Genomic DNA, 20,717 nt, shown 5'->3' on the forward strand with positions numbered 1-20,717 from the left:
CAGCTCTTAGGTCTGGTCGGCGGTCCCGCCTCTCGCGTCCCGTTTAGCCCTTCGGTGTTCATAAGAAACCTGACTTTATTAGCGAGAGGAAAGCTAATGTATTTACAAACAATTTGATGGGTGAAGGTATGGGTGTTAACGTCTTTGAAATGGGCCTTAATGTCTCTAGTGACTTTGGGCAGTAGGTTTATGGCAGAGCCAACACAGCTTGGCTCCTGAAACAGACAAGGGTCTGCAGAAGACAGAACTTTGGGGTAGAATAGGAGGTTCAAGGGGAGAATATGTGGAAGGCGTTTCGGGAAGGCTGTACCTCAGTCAGTGGGGAAAGGAAAAGAGCAACATGCGGCCCGGAGTTTAGGATAGAAAGAGGCTGCGCCCTCCGAAACCGAGAGAGAGCGAACCCCTTTGGCGTGTGCCCCAGTGGACTCTCCCTTTTTTCGAATAAAGTTGAAGGACTCTTCTGTCTCCTTTTTGGACATAAACCCCTGGCATTTGTGGATTTTCCTGACATTAGTAATGTGAATGTCCTCGATTTACCTAGCTGAGCGAGGTTACTGAGAACACATGACGTATGGGGAGGTTTGACTAGGGGAGACTAAGCCGTGAATTGTAACTGGTAAGAGTTCGCTCCCCGCTGCCCTAAAGTTCTTGGGATAGTTGGAAATAGATTACCCGGGGTCTGAAAAGGCTATTACAGTGTGTCTGGTTTTTCCTTACTGACCATCCGCATTATATTGCAATTTTGGCAATGTCTGCCTGAGATCCCGCTGTTACTGAACTTGTGCATGCCTGCTAGCCCACTTCAAGTGCCTGGAAATACCAGCCTGTGCTTGGAAGGCAGTGCCTGCTCTTAGCCGGTACAAACAGGACAACAATTACATAGCTGAGAGTGCGTTTAATAAGTTGGAATCCCCTTCTGCCCCATCCCCCTCCCCTGGTTGTGGATACCCATGAGTGCCTTCTATTCGTTGAGGCAATGGAAATTAATGCAGTGCAAGGGGAAATACGTGATTGTTTGGCCGTGTTTGTAAATCACATTTTTAATGATAGTAAGTTGTAAAATTGTTTCTTTTGTCAGCACTTCCCGCTAATGTGACATAGTAGCTAAAAGCAGGTTGCAATCTGTTTCAGAAAATGGTACTGAAGTTCAGCTGCTTTTGGAGGTATTGGGTGTGTGTGCATGCAGTGGATTATATGTAACCACAGAGGGTGGTATTTTTAAGAAGAGGTTATTTTAGAGTAGCTGGAAGTTGTAATTTTTATTTTATTCATCAATTGTAGTTGGGAGGAAGGCATGCTCAGATGCCTGCTAGTACCTTGATAGAGAATTTATAGAACAAATGCTGGCAAGTACCCTAACAGGACTTTTTATTAGGTTTGTGTTGACCTAGACAGCAGGACTAGATTCTGGTGTAGTGTCCTTTAAAAAGTGAAACCAAGGCACATACCATATAATGTTGAGATTATGTAGTTACTTAAAACTAATGTGTCTCCAAAAACTGTAACTCAGACATTAAGAGTGTTATGTAAGTGAACAGATTTGACCTTTATCTTCTCTTGGCTTGGCTATGCTTTTTCCTTTTATAAAGAAAAAATTCACAGCAATAGGTTAGGTCAAACCTTTGGTTTCTGGCTGTAGTGAGAATCAGAACTGTTATCTGGGGAGACTCACATCTGATATATGCTGTTTTTATAGGCTCTTGAAGCAATAGGCTGTTGGATTTTGATCCCGCCCAGAATACTTGAGTTTTTGTCTCAAAGATATATAATAGTGGTAAGTTCTAGCAGCAGGCATTTATTTTTGTTATTTTTTTCACTTTAGCATGATTTACAGTTTGTCTTTTGACAGAAAAATGTACTGTCTTTATTTTTCAACAGGTTTTGCTTGTCCACATAAGAAAAAAAGGCAATGGAGACTGAACAACAGGAGGAGACCTTTACCAACACAGAGACAAATGGTAAATTTTTTAAAGGACTATTCCTTTTTTAGAAAGAGCCTCTTAAAAATTTCAGTATTTCAAAGAATTTTGTGATTATTTAACTTTACCATATGTTTGCATCAGCAATAATTTTGTGTTCTGCATTAAATATCAGTTTTAATTAGTGTATCATTACACATGCTTTTGATGTATAAACACATAATCTTTCTGTTAGCATCTTTTAGACATGAGAACTGAAAGTTGTGACTAAATACTGAAAAATATTTCATAACTGTATGGAGAATGTGAATGTGTATGAATGTTGTAGGGCATATATGTTAATTTCATTTTGTTCATTGTAGCTGTTACATGCAGGAGTACGACTATGTGAAATATTGCTAAAGAGCTTCATGCAAAATTTCTTGGGAATAATTACCAGGGAAGTTAGGGCATTACTGTTGTTGATTTGTGCCAATTTTTCCTAAACAGCATCTGAAGTGCTACTTTACTGTTATTCCACCAATATTTCAGTGTTGGACAAACTGCATTTGAGCTTTATGCTTGAAAGGTTTTCCCCAATTGTAAATTATAAATAAATACTAAGTGGGTGATGCTGCACTCCTTTAGACAGTGTCATGAATTTCTTACTGTCTGGGTGCAACATTCTCATTTAAGCCACAGTTCATAGATTTTTAAATGCATTTTCAGTTGTTAGTCTGTAAGAAAGCTGTTGAAGTGAAGACTTGTTTCTGTGCAGTAGGTGCTCAGAAATGACTTCTGTAATTAGTTTTGTGCTAATAGGAAAGAATGTATTAATAGTACAGAGCATAAATTTGGCACATGTTCCATTTTATTTTGACTTAGAAAGTTAAATAAATGTTTATGTTTCCCCCCTATGGACCTTTCTACAGGAAAACGTCCTGCAGAAGATATGGAGGAAGAGCAGGCCTTCAAAAGATCTCGAAATACTGATGAGATGGTTGAATTGCGCATCTTGCTTCAGAGCAAAGTACGCTTTTTCGTTTTTACTGGGTTTGTGTGTAGCATTGTTCAAGATGGTGGTGACAAAGTGTATGTTGGGATATAAGTGTGGAGAGATTGTACTTTTTTTTAAATGAGATAACTTACTAGAATAATTTTCAGTATGTAAGAATGGTAGTTGCAGGTATATTGGAATGGAATTGTCCCAGGGGTTCTCTTAAAAGGGTAAAACCCTATGGATCAATACAGGGTTTTTTTAGAAGATATACTTGCTGAGAAGTAGAGCAATAAAGATTCTAAGATATTTTTACATCTGAGTGGAAGGTAGCTATTTTGAGGGGAATGGCTGTATATGAGTCTTTGGAAAAGAATTAGTTTATAGAGGGTTATAAAGTAGTGATCTTAAATATGTGAGAGGAGAACTTAGGATTTTAGTAACTCTCCCAAATAGATCTACTAAACTTGTTCAACTGTATTAACAGGGGGAAGTGTGGGAGTAATGCTTCAGGGATTGCAGTGATTTTGTTGACAAGTGTAAATAGTTAAAGTTGCTATATATGAATTTCCTCTGGTGTTTCCAGTTGCTACAGATTATTTATACTTTCTGAAGTATCTGTCTTTTGTGTTGGTGTGAAAGAATGTTGCCTTAACTCTGTGTGGTATTTCTGACCAATTGTCAAGTTACATGGAGTACCATGAAATGTTTTGCATGCTGCTAGCATAATGTATGATGTGTGTTATAAAAGCAATACTTTCCATGCAATCCTTGAAAGAACCTGGTAAAAATGTAGTTTTGCAATTACTGTTTTTTACTATTTGTCAGTTTATTCCTGTTGATGTGGGTGGCTTGAAGTAAGTTGGTGGCTGTTAACATTCATTTCAACCTTTATCAGTTTATATTGCTCTGCAAAATTAGTTACTTTACAGAGGTGCAAAACAATATTAGCACTTGAAATTATCAAATGTTTGGAGTACAAAAGTGGAATCTGTAAACATACTCCGTAAGGGGGAAAAAAAGCTGATCTGAGAAATTGAGGAAATAATCGACCTACATTATATTAATTTAGTGTGGGGTTTTTTTAATAGATCTAGTCTATGAGGAGTTCAATATGGGCAGAATTGCCTAGAAACTTCTGTTTGGAATTGAAATATTAGTGGCAATGCTGAGTTACCTTTCTCCTGTGTTCAGTGGTAGTAAGAGCTTTTAGTAATTTTTTTTTAATGTGGACAAACTTTTAGTTGGTTTCAATTTGATTTGAACCTTTCCAAAGAAGTGCCTGCCCCCACCTCTTGGGCCAGCAAAAATAGATCTACTGCTGTTAGTCTTGAGTTCAAAAACTTAGTCTGTGCGGTCTTGTCATAACATAACTTCTAAAACTATTTTCCAGAATGCTGGAGCAGTGATTGGAAAAGGTGGCAAAAACATTAAAGCACTTCGTACAGACGTGAGTATATATGAGTTTGAACTAATTTAACACCACTTCTTTCAGAGCACTACATCGAAAACTTGATTGCGTGCATTTCTAGAAATGGGAGCAATTCAACTCTATAGACATCCAAGTTACAAGCCATTTGTATTGACTGTCAGAGTAGATAACTTAGTTCTTCAATTTCTATTTTAATTAAAACCCGGCTTGATGCATGGGGAGGAGAGGTTTATATTAAATCCCTTCACTTTTTGTAGGATTCTGCCAAATTACACACTTCAAGCGAGTTACCATGCTAATTAAAAATATTGACAAAGCTTAAACCCCTTAATAGTACCATTCCCCATAGGTGTGAATCAATTATAGTACTGCTGAAACCCTTGCAGGTGGCTGGCTTAACCCAGTAATTAGAGGAATTCTTTAACTTTCTTTAAAAAAGAAAAACTAAATCATCCATCTGTTCCCTAACAGCTTGCACATGAAGCACAGAAGCATTAATGTTAAGGTTTCTTGCTTTAAATGTAGGTATGAAACACTGAAAGAACATTCCATTCTGTTGGAAGCATTTTTAAGTGGTCATGACTTAATGCCCATTCACATTTTACAGGGGGTCGACTCTGGTGATTAGACACATGCTTAGCGTTAACATTGTGTATTTATAAAACCTGGCAACGCTTCTTAAATTCCATTTGTTTACACTCCTGTACTTAACATCAGCTACAATTTCAGCGTTTTTTCCGATCAAGACTCTGTTCAGCACAAGATTTGACAATATCATTACAAATCAGTTCCAGCTAAATAAATAGTTCATAAACTACCGCAGCTATAGTTGAGATTTTAGTTGAAATGGTCAGGAACCATACATATGCTCACTAACTTTGGCAGCTAGTTGTTCCTTTTTTTTTTTTTTAGGGTTTTTTTTACCAAGTTTTTTTTTTGGTTGGTTTTCCTTTTCATTTGGTTTTTTGAGTAAATCGGTACGTCACCTAAATCCAGATAATTTAGATTGGTCTGGAACACGAACTTTCCCAATTTGCCCACGGTTCTAGTACTATCAGTCTCGACAGGTTTTGTGTCTACCCTCATGAGCCAGCCTGCTACTGAAGCATCATTTGTTAAAAGTAAAAAGTAGTCAGATCAAGTGACTCATTTTTAAAGTCCATACTGTTAGGCCACAGTCGGTGTAGCAATCCGTTATTGTGTTAGTCTTCAGAACAACTTAAGCTTGTTTCATTAATTGAGAGTAATGAGTATAGTTTGTATTAAATTAAAATTTATTGCTTTTCCCCCTTTTCCCTCTCCTTGTTTTTTTGGCCATATATCTCCGTTGCCCATGTACTGGATCGACTTGCCCCTGCGTTGCCCACCATGACGTTGGCCCATCCGCCCCTGAACGCCCATGTGAAAACCCTGGTTGGCTATGCCCAAAAATGTGCTCGTTGCCAAACGGGTACCATACTTGACAACTTCCGATTGAATACCCATGCCCAATGCCAACATCCACGAACGCCAATGACCAATGCAGTACAATGCCAGTGTTTCAGTCCCAGACAGCAGTGGCCCCGAGCGGTATGTCCCAACAGTTTATGCCTCACTGCCTGAATAGAAAGAGAGAAATGTATTTTATTACCTGCCTTTGATATAATTAAATAGTATCCCCTTATAGACGGTGTATTGTTTTTTTTCAAGTTTTCTGTCTTATTTTCCCCATTAAGTCCTTTTGTCACTGAACTTTTACGTGAGTTGCCCACCCAAACAATCCACTAATTTTATTTCAATGGAAGGAGCACAGCTTCAAGTGTTGCATATTTGCTGCATTGTAAATCAAATTGGTTCAAAATAGTCTCTCGCTCTGTCTTTGTGGCCCACCTTGCTCCCCTCAACATTGCCTGTTCATAATTATTTCTGATGAAATGCTAATTCCGGTTCGCTTTCCTTCACTTCTCATTTGTTTCGTCTTTTTTTGTCTTGCATTTGTATTTGTTTTATTGGAGAGCCCATTAGTAATCTGAGTTCATAACCTTATTCCAGATACAACGTTCACCACTTGCATATCCTCACTTTTAATATGAGAAGGTGTGCCAGTTCTACGAATGTAATAGCGAGGGTATCCTAATTAGTGGTGGCGGGGAACATGAATATTCACTTCTACTTTTCAGTTCTGCGTCAGTTTCTTGCCCACTTAATCTGAGCCCTTCCAAAAGCCCATTCTGTCTTTCTCTCTCTGCAAGACCTACCTAATCTTAAATTTCTCATGCATATATACTGGGCATAAACAAAGATGCATGTGTTGTAAATTGAGCAAACAGGTTTACTTTAAGTGGGGAATATTAAGTGTAAACTCTTCTTCATAGTAAATCTTGTTAACATTTTGTGTGTGATGATAGAAAAAATTTACTTCTGCTTTTTCTTTTCTACCTTCTCCATATTGTCTGGCATCGTGGCTTCCAACAGCATCTTGAGTATAAGTGCAGATATAGAGACAATTGGAGAAATCTTGAAGAAGATTATCCCTACTTTAGAAGAGGTATTTATCTTTAAATTTTTTTCTGCTTAGAATGAAAATACTAGCTTTTGAATGAGGTGGTTCTAGAATATTTACTGCTTTTTAAATACAGGAAATTGGAAAAGTAAAAAATGCCAAAAACCTTTCAAAGAAGGGTTATGGCTGTCACACTACATGTTGGCGTTTTTTGGGTAGAGGGAAGAGTCTTGTCATTGTTTATTAAATTAACATTTTGAACAGCATTCCTCCTTTCCAGATAGTAAGTGTTGCACTGTTTGATACCTTCTTAAATCTTTGTAGCAAATGGTGCAGTGTAATTTAATAAAATAATATGAAAAATAGGGAAAACTGATACTTCACCTTGAGGTGAGGTGTTTAAATTGTTGTGATTGTATCAGAAGAAATACAGGATTACAATTCAGCAATAAATTAAATCATACCATTGTGTTTGAAGAAAAATCTTAGAACTGCAAATATTTTGAATTTTTGTGATTAATCTTTATTTTTTTCCCCTATATGCATCTTATTTGCAGTATCAACACTACAAAGGCAGTGACTTCGACTGCGAACTTCGGCTTCTTATTCACCAGAGTTTGGCAGGAGGAATTATTGGTGTCAAGGGTGCCAAAATTAAAGAACTCAGAGAGGTACTTGCTTTCTGTTATTCTGAGATTTGATTTTGTTCAGTAGACAGTGTTTTCTGTTCACAAGGGGCATATATAAGAATCTCCTGTGCAGTAATTCCTTCTGAACATTCTGCATACATGCTTTTGAAGTTCTGAGATGGCACTGGGAGTTGCAACTTTCTTGCAGACCCTCACAAGTAATATTGGTGGCAGAGCCAGGACTTGGTTAAACATTTTTTGTGGTAGAGTTTTTAATAAACTGCTGCGTAGTATAGAATTATTTGTGTAGTTGGACATGCAGAACAGTCTCGAATGAAAGCATCTCCACAGGAGATGTACTGTAAAAGGACTTGATGTTTAGTTTTGTATTTTTTAATTCTAACTCCCGGAAGACCATTGGTTTTTTTAAGTGAAAGATTAAGATTTTAAAAACTTAATGGTCCCTATGAGCTGAGAACACGTGGGTGAGTTTCTTGGTGTTGTGTTGAAGGCAATTTCAGGTCGGTTCAGGTATAAGACAATACCTGTTTGCATGGATTAAGAAAGGCAAGATAACTAGACATAATCCTAGCAACATTGGTCTCTTACCATCCAGAGCTATTAATATGAAAGGCTAATACAGCCTGTAAGCTCACAATGGTTACGTGGTCCTTTTTCTATTACTTAATTAAGTGATGTGTTGTGGATGAGTCATAATTGAAATAGGAGAAAATTGAACTTCTTTTCATCTTCATGCAAAACTTATGTCAACAAGATATTTAAAAAATGTCATCTTCAAATTTCATGTGATAACTCAGGAGCAAGCATGCAGGTTTAAGTGGGTGGGAACTTAATTGTCTTTTGAATTTTTTTAAAATACTTTAATGGTTTTATAAAGTTGTTTAAAATATATTTGATAATCTTGAACTTTTTTTTTCTTTTGCAGAACACTCAGACCACCATTAAGCTCTTTCAAGAGTGTTGTCCTCATTCAACTGATAGAGTGGTGCTTATTGGTGGAAAACCTGATAGGGTTGTTGAGTGCATCAAGATTATCTTGGATCTTATCTCTGAGGTAATGTTTATTAAATTTATTTTATTCATTCATTGGCATTCATGAATGTTTTAGACGTTAGTTGGATGAAAAATGATGTCTTACAGTTTCTAGTTTAAATCAGTGCCTCCTACTTTCCTGACAGTAAAGTGATGGACAGTTAAAAACCTTGGGAACTATTTCTGTTGTTAGAATTGAGGTACACCTTATGAGGGAGGAAGGCAATTTCTGGTACTAGTGGGCCATTATTTATGCTTTGCGTGTCATCAGAATGGAAAAATTCTGATTTTTGCAGAATTCTCAAAGTAAGGAAAGCAAAATTTATCTGCCACATATAAGTAGTTTTGCTGTCGTAGTTAAGTTCACAGGAAACACATCAACATCTCCTTTCTTGGCAGCATTGTGAAATCAAGAACATGTTCCAAATACATAAATGTGTTAGTTTAATTAAATATACCAGTTGTAATAGAACTAATTGACTTGGGGAATTGTTTTGTTTGTTTGTATTAGTCTCCAATTAAAGGACGGGCCCAGCCTTACGATCCCAATTTCTATGATGAAACATACGACTATGGTGGCTTCACAATGATGTTTGATGATAGAAGGGGACGGCCAGTGGGCTTTCCGATGCGTGGAAGAGGGGGTTTTGATCGAATGCCTCCTGGTCGTGGTGGACGACCTATGCCTCCTTCAAGAAGAGATTATGATGATATGAGCCCTCGCAGAGGACCTCCACCACCTCCACCAGGTCGTGGTGGTAGGGGTGGCAGCAGAGCTCGTAATCTTCCTCTTCCTCCTCCACCACCTCCTCGTGGCGGGTGAGTTGTTGCATAAATGCATTATACAAAAATTCCTGTATATCTGAGTCATATTCATACTTTCAATGATTTTTCCACGTTTCCTTGTTGGTAGTGATTATGCAGGATTGAGCCTGTATTGGACAAGGGTAGTTTTGAAATTAACTGGAATTTAATTACCTGCTGTGCTGTAGTAAGTTGCCAGGACTATAGTAGTTCTGGAACTTCTGATATTGAGCACTGGGGTTGAGTAGTTTGATATTATGTTACATGTGAATCATGAATGTGAAAATTTAGAATAAACAAGCTAGCACATCACACAGTTAACATGCTGCTGCATTTTTTGTTTCAGAGATCTGATGTCCTATGACCGAAGGGGCAGACCAGGAGACCGTTACGATGGCATGGTATGAGTTTAAAATTTGCCCTGTTGTGTTCCCTAAGTGCAGTTAGCATGCTGACCCTCCTGCTGCTGAACACATGCACATTCATGTGGGACATACATGGTTCTGATAGTAAAACCAAAATATTTTGTCCATACAAGTGGTCCTCCTGTGGATGAATATTTGAGGTGTAAATGGTACTCTGTTTTCTTTCTTTCCTCCCTGTGATCAAAAACAATTGAGAGAATTTGACTGTGCTTAGCCCTGTAGGTTTTCTTGCACTGGCAATCTTCCAGATTTTTTAAATTGGGATGACAGAAATAGCAATTGGTAGATTTTTCAGATAGAGAAAGCATGTCAGAACAAAATTCTCTGATGAGTTACACAAGCATTCTTAACACTAAACTTTGGAAAACATGAGCATAGATACAGTAATACAGATTATGGGACAGTATCTGAGAAGAGCTCTAGTTGATGGAAGGTGATGGCTCTTCTCAATCAATTCTTGTATATTTTCTGGTTTCTCTGAAGAAAATCGACTGTAATTCTGAATGTTTTGGAAGTAGAACCACTGCTAAGTTGGATCCTAAATCACTTCTTTCTGGGAGGGAGATAGAAATCTCATAGTGTGTGTAAGCTTAAAACAAAGGATACGGATAGCCTTTTATGTTGCTTTCTAAGCTGTTGTGCCCCAGCAGCCATCTGTTGTTCTGAGAAAAGATTCCTCTTTCCTCAGAATAAAATCCAGGAGGTTGTCCTGGTTTCAGCTGAGATAGTTACTTTATTCTCAGTAGCTGGTCCAGTGCTGTGTTTTGAATTCAGTATGACAGTAACATTGATAACATGCTGATGTTTTTGTTCCTATGTAGTATTTATCCTTAGTCAAGGACTTAGTGTCTCATGCTCTGACAGTGAGTAGGTACACAAAAGAAGCTGGGAGGGATCATACTGAGTACAGGTGACCTGAAGTGGCCAAAGAGATACTCCACACCATAGAACATCATACCCAGTATATAAACTAGGGCAGTTACCCAGAAGGATGGTCCATAGGGGTTTGAGGATGGGGTCTGGCAGTGGTCAGCAAGTGGTGAGCAGTTGTATCATGTACCTTGGTTTTTTTTGTTTTTTTTTTTTTTTTTTTTTTTTTCTTGTTTTGGGGAGTGGTGGTGGTGGTGGTTTCATTTTTTGTTGGGTTGGTTTGTTTCATTTTTTAACTTTTTCTCAGTTATTAAACTGTTCTTATTTCAAGCTATAAGTTTTACTTTTGATTGTTGTCCCAGTTCCACTGGGATTTGGGTGGGGGGGTGTAAGCAAGCAGCTGTGTAGTGCTTAGGTGCCAGCTGGTCTTAAACCACAACAGAGGTGGATCTCAATAGTAGCAATCTTCTTGTCTCCTCTGGCTTTGTTTGGCACCTTCTGTAAGATGGCAGGTGACACTTTTTCTTTGTCTTCTAAATGAATGTAAAAAAGAGAAATGAAAAAGAGCAATTAAATGGGCTACGTAAATGGGCTTCACGTGTCCTCCTTGGAAGTAAGAGTTGCTGGAACTGCAAACTGCAAGAATGTCATGTGCTTATTAGAAATAATAAAAGGAAAGATTTGCAGTTACAAGTATTTACAGTTACAAAAAAAGTGTTTCCCATGCTACTCTACATGCTAAGAAACTGGAAGAATGGAGAAGTACACCTCCAAAATTCCTTATCTATTTACATGTTTTCAGAGCTTAGGTTTTGTGTTTTTCTCTTTGTGGCTAATAAAGCCTGTGCTGGAGTACATAAACTGAGCACCCTGCCCTTCTTTGGGTATTTGGTTGAGTACAGTCTTACTTATCGTGACTCTTGGGCAGTAGTGTGTTCTGGTTTTGTTCTATTTTTACTCCGCTCCAGCTAGAATAGAAAATCCATTTTGACTTAGGTTAAGCCTGTCAGGTTGACCTTCACTTTGTTGACATGAGTTTCTACAAGCAAGTGGAGTAATTTCTGCTAGTTTGGTTTCTTTTATGGAAAAAAAAGCCGTTTTATTTCCTTTTCATAGTGAAGCTACTCATTACTTTGGTTCCTTTGTGACCAAGTATTATAGCCTGGTTAGAGTGAGGACTACTTCCCAGCAAAGTATTTAATGTCTAGTTTTAGTTCATCATGATCCTAGTATCCTAAATTGTGTAAGCAGAATGGAAGTCTTCACAATGAGTGTGATATCACAGCTTCCTGATCATACCCAAAGGTAAAGTCTTCCTGTGCTACCCTTTGTTTCAAATAGAAACTGTTCTGTAGCTAAAAATTTAAACTAAAGTAAACCAATATTATTGTGGCTTATGAACTAATGATGGGAAAAGCTGCTCTTAAGAGCGCAGAAGTGCTCTTTCATATGGATTCTGTTGTACACAGATGTAGTAAAAGGCAACAACAGATGAACATCTGGAAAAATACTGGAAAAATTGAAAGTACAGAAACAATTTTTTTGCCAGTTCTTTCTCGCTAAAGGCAGAAAGATTGATCACTTGAAGATTAGATGCTGAACTGTGTTTTTTCCTGAATTCCAGAGATAAGACAGTTTTGACAGCCTTATAAATGCTGATATGAGAAAAACCCATTTTGATTTTGAAAGATAGTTAAATTCTTCTTGGCCATACAGAGTAAATCACTTAAGATGATACTTCTCTGTTGGCCTGGCTTCAAGTTCTAGTATAAATATGTACTGCTGTTAAAATGCTCATTTGACTTATAATCTGTTCTGAAGCTTTTTCTCCAAAGTACAGACTTGTTTATCTGTAAATAGAAGTACATATTTTAGTGTGTAACTACTTTGGATCAAATCCTGTGGACCATAAGGGCTATTGTGATCTGAAAAATCCTGAGATTTCTGTATTTTTTAGCACCCTCATTCTCAGGGGCATGTAAAAAATAGTAAAGAAAGAATGTATGACAACTGTGCTATGTATTCATGCATATACTGGAAGGAAGTAACAAAATTTCACTTTCCTAGGTCACTTTTAAAAACCAGAAAAAACTTACAATAAAAGAATTTGACAACAGTTAGGACTGCATACAGATTTTTTTATTAGATGTAAAAGTTAAGTTCTTTGCCTTATCCAGCCCATCTGTCATCTGGTGTCCGGTCTAGTATGGGGTAGTCACTACCACAAATTAGTCTGCAGCATAAAATAATATGTGTGTTAAGACACCCTGTTTCAGATACTCATTTTGCACAAATAAACATCGATTGCTGAAATTGTAAAATTCTGAATTAAAGAAATGCCATATATCATATGTTTTAAAAACATAATTAAGTTTCTGATATAGTTAGGCAGCAGTAGATTGTTAAGTCTACTTACTGGCTAGATGAGGTATATGGATAGTGGAACATGAAAAGCAGCGTCCTTCCTGCTTAACCTGCTGTTGTCATAATCACTTGCAGTTACTTCTTTCAATCTTACTAAACCTTTTTTTTTAACAGATGGCAGAAATAAAAAATTGATAAAGTATTTTTACATGTAAAAATGTAAAAAGGTTTTCTAAAAGGAAAAAAAAAAAAAGCTTGTTTAAGTTTTGCCTTGCCATTAGTTTTCTGAGCTTCTTGGAGGAAAAATCTGCTAATACCACAAAAAGAAGAGGAAAACACGAGTTGTCCATTTAGAGTTGCCCCGAAGTAAAATTAAAAGGCAGTGAGTCTTTAAAGTGGTCTAAATCATATAATTAAGATTTTGTTCCTAGTATAAAGGTTTCTTTGTACCACTGTGTATTGTATTTGGTTGTCAAGTTCCCTACGAGTCTGTATAACATGGACTTCCTTTCTTCCTCTTACGTTGCATCTGGAAGATGATGCAGTGTCATGTGGATGCCTGTGATGACATGCAGCCACCAGAGCTGGTGAGTGTTTTCAGCCTGTTTTTTGAAAACTGCTTTATTGAATGAGTTAAGTGATAAAGTGAACTTTTTAAGAGATCTCGAGTGTAGTCCATGGTAACTTGCACCTCTGAAGCCATCCTTCTGACTCCGAATTTAGTGGCAGACTTAGTAGTGTGTCCTTGGAAGGCAGGTAATGTTAATAGAGATGTGGAATTATGCAGCATCATGGTAAAAATAGAGGAGTTTTTCTGTACCTCTTTTTGCCTCTTTTATACACTACTTTCATTTTGATAAATGGTAGCTTTCTCCATAACTGATGCACTGTAGATGCATGCATTTACAATTTATGTTTTGTGTTACTTTCATAATGTCATGGGATTTTATTTCAAACAGCAAATATTTAAAGTAGCTTCTCACTTTTATTTGTGAATAAACTATATTTACCTATAAATCTGTTTGAAAATGTATCATTTGATCAGATAGGTTTTGGGAAGTTATCACAGAATCATAGAGTTGTTTTGGTTGGAAGTAACCTTAAAGATCATCTAGCTCCAGCCTGCCATAGGTAGAGAACCTTGAACTAGACCAGGATGCTCAGGGTTCCATTGAACCTGGCTTTGAACACTTAACGTAATTGGCCACCTACAGCTTTTCTGGGCAACCTGTGCTAGTGTCTCACCACCCTCACAAGTAAAGAATTTCTTTCGAATACATAAACTAAACTAACCCTCTTTCAATTTAAAGCCATTGTCCCTTGTCCTTACTCTACATTCCTGTGTGAAAACTCCTTTCCAGCCTTCCTGTATGCTGCCTTCTGGTGCTGGAAGGTCACAATAAGGTCACTCTGAAGCCTTCTCTTCTCCAGGCTGAGCAATCCCAGCTCTCAGGCTTTCTTACAAGAGAGGTGCTACATCCCTCTAATAATCTTTGTGGTCCTCCCCTGGACTTGATCCAGTAGGTCCATGCCCTTAATGTTGGGGGCCCCAGGGCTGGATGCAGTACTCAACGTTGGGGTCTCAAAGGAGTAGACCAGTGGGGCAGAATCACCCTCTGTGACCTTTTGATGCAGCACAGGACATGATGGCGACGCTGGGCTGCAAGTGCACATTGCTGAGTCGTGTCCAGCCTCTCATCCACCAGCCCCCCCAAGTCCTTCTTGGCAGAGCTGCTCTCCATATGTCCATCCCGCAGCCTCTGCTGATACTGGGGGTTGCATCAGCTCAGGTGCAGCACCTTGGTCTTGTTAAACTGAATGAGATTCCCATGGGGTCACTTCTTGAGCTTGTCCACCTTCCTCTGAATGGGATCCAGTCCTTCAGGTCTGCCAACAGTATGACTTCAGCTTGCAAACTTGCTGCAGGTGCACTTAATCTGTTTGTGTAATTGATGAAGAGGTTGAATAGCATTGATCCCAGTGAAGGCCCACCCCTGAAGACACCACTTAATGTCCATTGAAACTCTTGAGCCGTTGACACTGCCCTCTGGATGCACTACCGCTGTTCAATAAACAGTCTACCCAAGGAAACTATCCCTCTCCAATTTGGAGGGAAGGATGTGGGGACTGTGTCAAAGCCTTTACAGAAGTCCAGGTACATGGTATCTGTAGCCCTTCTCTTGTTCACCAATGTAGTCACTCCATTGTAGAAATCATAGAGTACATCAGGTGTTGGCAATGTCTTCAAGATGGCAGAATGCTGCCAAATTAATACTTTTGATTAATTAAAGTGAAATGTCAGTTCTTAGCTTATATACACAGCAACTGCAACCAAATTTTGTTGTTTTGTAGTCTGGGGAGGCAGATGTGATCAAGGAAAGGTTTTTTTCTTTAAAATAAATTAGTCCAAAAAGGAATCCTATGGCAAATACCAACAGTAATATGTCTGTGTATGCAGTAAACTATGTGATAAGCTTCTGAATTAAACCTTAAGCAGAGTCCTTCATTGTCTTGTATTTTGGACTCCACTGTGAGCTCTATTATGTTGTCTTACAATATGTATTGCTTAGTAACATGGTTAGACTGTATGGGTTGCTTAGAGACAGAGGATAAGCTCAACACTTTGATCTGAATAGCTCCCATTTTGATGTAAAAGGAAAGATGGTAAGGAATATCTTTGGGAAAGTTGTTACATTGTAACTTCTGTGGGCAGGTAATTGTGAGTGGTTGAAGTTGACTGGCTGCTAGCGGCTCACCCAGCTGCTCTCACACCCCTTTCTTAGTAGGTTGAGGGGAGAAAGTAACAAAAGTCCGTGGCTCATGATAAAGACAGGCAGATCACTTATTAATTACCATCATAGGCAAAACAGAGTTGGCTTGGGGTAGGTTTACTGCCACTTTGAGTAGCGTGGTAAGAAACATAAAAGCACCTTTACCCCACCTTTCACTTCTTCACAGACTCAACTTTCACTCCTTCATTCCCTACTCTTCTTCCTCTGCCATGAATGGTGCAGGGGTGATAGGGAATGGCAGGTTCCAAGTCAGTTCATCACACTTGTCACTGCTCCTTCCTGCCTGGACTGTTCCCCTGCTTGCTCCAGTGTAGGGTCCCTTCCATGGGATGATACAGCTGTTTGTAAACTGCTCAAATGATTTCTTTCCAGTGGACTGCAGTTCTTAAGACTGTTCCAGTGTAAGTCACCTTCATAGGGTGAAGTCCTTCAGAAACAGACTGATTTGGTGTTGGTCCCCTCAGAGGCTGCAGGTGTCTGCCACGCATCTGTGCCTGTTTGGAATCTCCACAAAAGTGCAGCTTCCTTCGGGGTGTATCTACCTGCTCTCAGCATAGCATCCCTCAGTGGGTTAAGTGTAGTGATCTGCTCCAGTGTGGTTCTGTCGATGGGCTGCTGGGCTATCTCCATTCCAGTGCCTGGAGCCCGTTTTCCTCCTTTTACACTCTTGCCAGTCAGTACACATTGGTAATTTTTCACACTTTTCTGAAATATTATCACTGAGATGCCACCAGCTTTGCTGACAGTTTCAGCCTTAGGCAGCTTCCAGCCTCCTCTCGCAGACCCCAGAAGTCTCTTCAGAAGTTCAATTTGAGAGAACCATGTAATTTATTCTCTGCTTCTGAAGGAAAGTATAAATACGGGGTCTTGCACACTGCAAACACATTAGATGAAACGAGAACTTGATATCAAATGCAAGTTTACAAATCCTAAAAATAAAAGGGCCAGGAGTGCTCGTTGCAGTGATTTGCATTTGGTATATGGTGGTTTAAATATAACAGAAGTAACTCATGTCATATTTGTTTATTCAAAAATGTAAAGGTTGTAGTATAGTCTGAATCAAGACACAAGTTGTAGAGCTTTGTTGGGTTTTTTTTCCAAAGGTGTAGATGAAGTAGGGTGATTGACTGGGCATTCTTTTTGTCCTGGAACTGGAGACTCTCTTCAGCTGTATTGGTAATATGGCTCTGCTTTGATCTTGTAATTTTAGTGTTTGTTTAGTACAGAGGTCACAATTAGATCAGCATCAAGAGCTGTCTCTGGGAAGCTGAAATAGTGAGACTGCCTTGGTAAACTGGCATGGCTGAATCCTTTGTCATTTTAGGCATTTAGAGGTTTTGACAGGGCAGGATAAGAATCACAGAATATCTGGATGGGACCTACAAGATTCATCCCATCCAACTTGTGGTCCTGCACAAAATGGCCTCTGGTCCAAATGGACAGAGGTTAATGAGATCTCCTCCCACTCACCCCTTTTGTTTCTGGTCTTCTCTCTGCCTCAGGATGCTCTTGATGGCACAACACTGTTGTATTTATATCAGGTTGAAGTGTTTGATTAAACGGGCTCAAAGTTAACTGTATAATGCTTAAGACAAAAACGTGTTAATGAAGCATGGCTATTCATTTCAATTTTTTTTTCTCTTACAGTTTGAGGGTGGCTCTGGTTATGGTAAGTGTTCATATAGAAACTTTGCATGTAGTTCATTATGTAGTTACTAAAGGGCTTGATGCATACACTTAAATCAGATTATTCTTATGCAGGGGGGCGTGGTTCATACGGAGATCTTGGTGGACCCATCATCACAACACAAGTAACGATTCCCAAAGATGTAAGTAAAGTTGACTTGCTTTCAACTCACGCTTTCTCTTAAGAAGAAAGTCACAGCCATTTCTCAGACTGTTTAAGTAAATCAGAAGTACTTGGAGTGTTTGATAAGTACTTCTAATACAAAACAAGTGTTCCTAAGTCACCAACAGTGTATTGTTTGACTGTTTGGTTTCTGTCTTCAGAGACACATTAAACAATTTTATTTGTGGCTAATACTCAGTAATTAGAGATGGTCCTTGTAACTTGGCGTTTTGCACATGAGAGCTGGTTCTCCCAGTTTTATCTCTCCTGTGTTTATACAGTTAATATTGCAGGGGATATTTTTAGGCTATAAAGAAATAAGCTCCCATTGCAACACTTAAAACTGAATTTGTGGAAACTACTCAAATGCTGCTGTAATTGTCTAACTTTTTAGAAAGACAGGTGTATCAGGAAATGAATGTTTTTGTTTTCTTCCCTAGTTGGCAGGATCTATTATTGGAAAGGGAGGCCAGAGAATCAAACAAATACGTCATGAATCAGGAGCTTCGATCAAAATTGATGAACCACTAGAAGGCTCAGAAGATCGGATAATAACTATTACAGGAACACAGGACCAGATACAAAATGCACAGTATTTGCTGCAGAACAGGCAAGTTAAAGTTCAATATTATCCCTACTGTCAATTTTAAATTAACATGTATATTATAAAACTGCTCTCCTCTGTGAATCAGTTTTTTAAGAAGGCAGGTTTTAAGTAACTATTTGAATCTAACTTCTCCAGTGGTAGTTCTGCCTTGATTCTCTTCTGTTCTCCATTCTAATTAAAATGAAGACAGCCTCAAAACTAATCTTGCTGGAAGACATCTTAACCAAGCAGTCCTCTCCTTTGTCTGGTGAAAACTGCTGCAAAAAAACTACTTGTAATAAATTACATAGAGCCTGTAGAAAATATAGAAGATTTCAGTGGATGTTGGCCTAGTTCTGTGTGGAAGACTAGTGATTTTGTTGTTTTTAGATAACTAAATTGACAACAAATCACAGTCTGCCATATGGCACAGACCATGCCTCTACAGGACAAGTTGAAATCGATTTGGGGCTGTTACGCAGCATTTCACACCTTGCTGACAGTACTTTGCCTTTTCTGCCAAGTATTAACAGCTACAGATAGCATTTACTGTATTAACATTCTGGCTGCTAATAGCAGATTTTAATGTCTTAACTGGAATGTTTGGCTTTAGATTACTAATATTTAACTATGCCTGAAATATACTAATATAATTACTACCCATTGATAATTTAAAATTATTTACTTTTAAATGTGTTAGGAATTTGTAATTTTAATATGCTCTATGAATGTCATTATGAATGTTGATGCAAGATGTATGGTCCATCATTCTAATACATGCTTTTTTCTTTTTCTTTTATAGTGTGAAGCAGTATGCAGATGTTGAAGGATTCTAATGCAAGATTATTTTTTCTTTTTTATAGTGTGAAGCAGTATTCTGGAAAGTTTTTCTAAGACTAGTGAAGAACTGAAGGAGTCCTGCACCCCTTTTTTTTTTTTATCTGCTTCTGTTTAAAAAGCCAACATTCCTCTGCTTCATAGGTGTTCTGCATTTGAGGTGTAGTGGAATCTTTGCTGTACACCAGATGTAATGTTTTAGTTCCTTACAAATACATGGGGGGGAAGGGCGCACGAGACTAACATTGAAATTTTGAAGCGGCAGAGAGAGTGAATTCTATTTTTGTTCATCGTTGGTGGTAAATTGTACTGTTTTTCTGTAATTGTTGTGAACACCCTGCTTTATGTACACTGTATCTTACTTTGAAAGGGGGAGAATATGGTAGGCCACATGTCCCTGACATTTGTTGAGAGCAGTGTGCAGAATGTAATGCTTTTTTGTAAGAAACATTTTAGGATTTTTAAATAAATTTAGTGAACCTATTCTTGGTGGTCATTTTTCTTCAGGTCTACATAAGATCGTAACTAAAATGTATGCACCTAGGTTTTGGTTTTTTTTCCCATATAAATTAAAGTTGCTGTTAAGCTTGCTCTTCAGTTTCCTTGATATATAGGTGGAGTTATGTGGGGGTTTTTGACAAATTAAAAAAATCGTGTGAAAAAAATGACTGCTTTGCTGTTTGGGGAGGAAAAAAAAGGTGAAAATATTCACTCAAATGTTGTGTAAAACTTGACATTTTTGCAAGTGTTTGGCCCTCTTTGCAATACATATATATATTGGTGACAGTATATAAATAAAATATTTTAAAACTTTGTGATGTCACTGAGTAAACAGTGGTAAAGTTCACCTGGTTTTAGACAGCTTGCTTAATGCAGATAACTGTTAGAAATGACAGTTGCTCTACCGTTACTGAATAAATTATACCTGTTTCCTGAGCTTTTGTTTGTATGAGGTAGGAATTGCAAATTGGCAAATTGACGATACAACTATGTAACTTGTTTTTCATTGTATGCAACACTTCAACTTGTTTCCCAGATGTATGCTAAATTCCGTAAGAATTATTTGTGAAAAATTAAAAAAAAATATAAAGCCTCTGGATATCTCATGTAATACCTTGGCATTTGTATTTATAGTTAAAAGTTTTAATTTCACTTCCTGAATAAAAACAGATTAAAAAAGTGTAAAGGTGTGTGGCACATACAGATATGGGTTCAGATTTAAGTGAGGATTCTCTTATGTTGTTTTTTTTTTTTTTTGATTGGTTGGTTTGTTGTCTTCCCCCCAACCCCCCCATGATTTGTGGTGCATGAACCTGGCCTTTTTAATGCAGCTACTCTATAAAATGGAATGGTAAAGGCGAGGAGCCCGAGACATGATGCATAAGGCTGTGGCTCCCTTGGCAGAGAATAGCGAATTCTGTACACAGTCAGAAATGCCATCCCTCTTTTGTCAGTGGGAAGGCAGCTGGCTTGGTAGACAGGGTACCTAAATTAGAGAAGTCTGCAAGTCGAGGCTAAGGTTTTGGGCAAGATGCGAGTGAACTAAAACAGGTGCTGAGTTTCTCTGTGTGCTTCCCACTTGAGTATGTATACAAAAGGGCTTGGGGCCGGTCTTTCGTTTGGTTCTTTTCTGGTTTGATTGGGGAGAAAAGCTCAACAACTCAACGCGCACATTCTTGTTCGTCTTTTTTTTTTTTTT

The 20,717-nt window shown here is 38.2% G+C and overlaps 1 protein-coding gene across 6 annotated transcripts; it reads left to right on the top strand.

Moving 5' to 3' along the window:
* Positions 1-1,664: 1,664 nt before the first annotated feature.
* HNRNPK (heterogeneous nuclear ribonucleoprotein K) lies at positions 1,665-20,204 on the top strand. Of its 6 annotated transcripts, none has more exons than XM_017740451.1 (15): positions 1,665-1,774; positions 1,879-1,958; positions 2,819-2,928; positions 4,289-4,345; positions 5,853-5,896; positions 6,782-6,854; positions 7,352-7,480; positions 8,385-8,513; positions 9,003-9,310; positions 9,642-9,696; positions 13,491-13,541; positions 17,394-17,415; positions 17,493-17,575; positions 18,036-18,205; positions 18,984-20,204. In XM_017740451.1, exons 2-15 carry the CDS (start codon positions 1,910-1,912, stop codon positions 19,015-19,017), a joined length of 1,314 nt encoding a protein of 437 aa, XP_017595940.1. In that variant the 5' UTR covers positions 1,665-1,774; positions 1,879-1,909; the 3' UTR covers positions 19,018-20,204. The 6 variants fall into 6 exon arrangements, with proteins under 6 accessions (XP_017595940.1, XP_017595941.1, XP_017595943.1 ...); XM_017740452.1 differs by having other exon boundaries at positions 19,045-20,204; XM_017740454.1 differs by having other exon boundaries at positions 7,367-7,480.
* The last annotated feature ends 513 nt before the right edge of the window (positions 20,205-20,717 follow it).

Source organism: Corvus brachyrhynchos, unplaced genomic scaffold (assembly GCF_000691975.1).
Source record: "Corvus brachyrhynchos isolate BGI_N302 unplaced genomic scaffold, ASM69197v1 scaffold37, whole genome shotgun sequence".
In the NCBI taxonomy this organism is placed as follows: Eukaryota; Metazoa; Chordata; class Aves; order Passeriformes; family Corvidae; genus Corvus; species Corvus brachyrhynchos.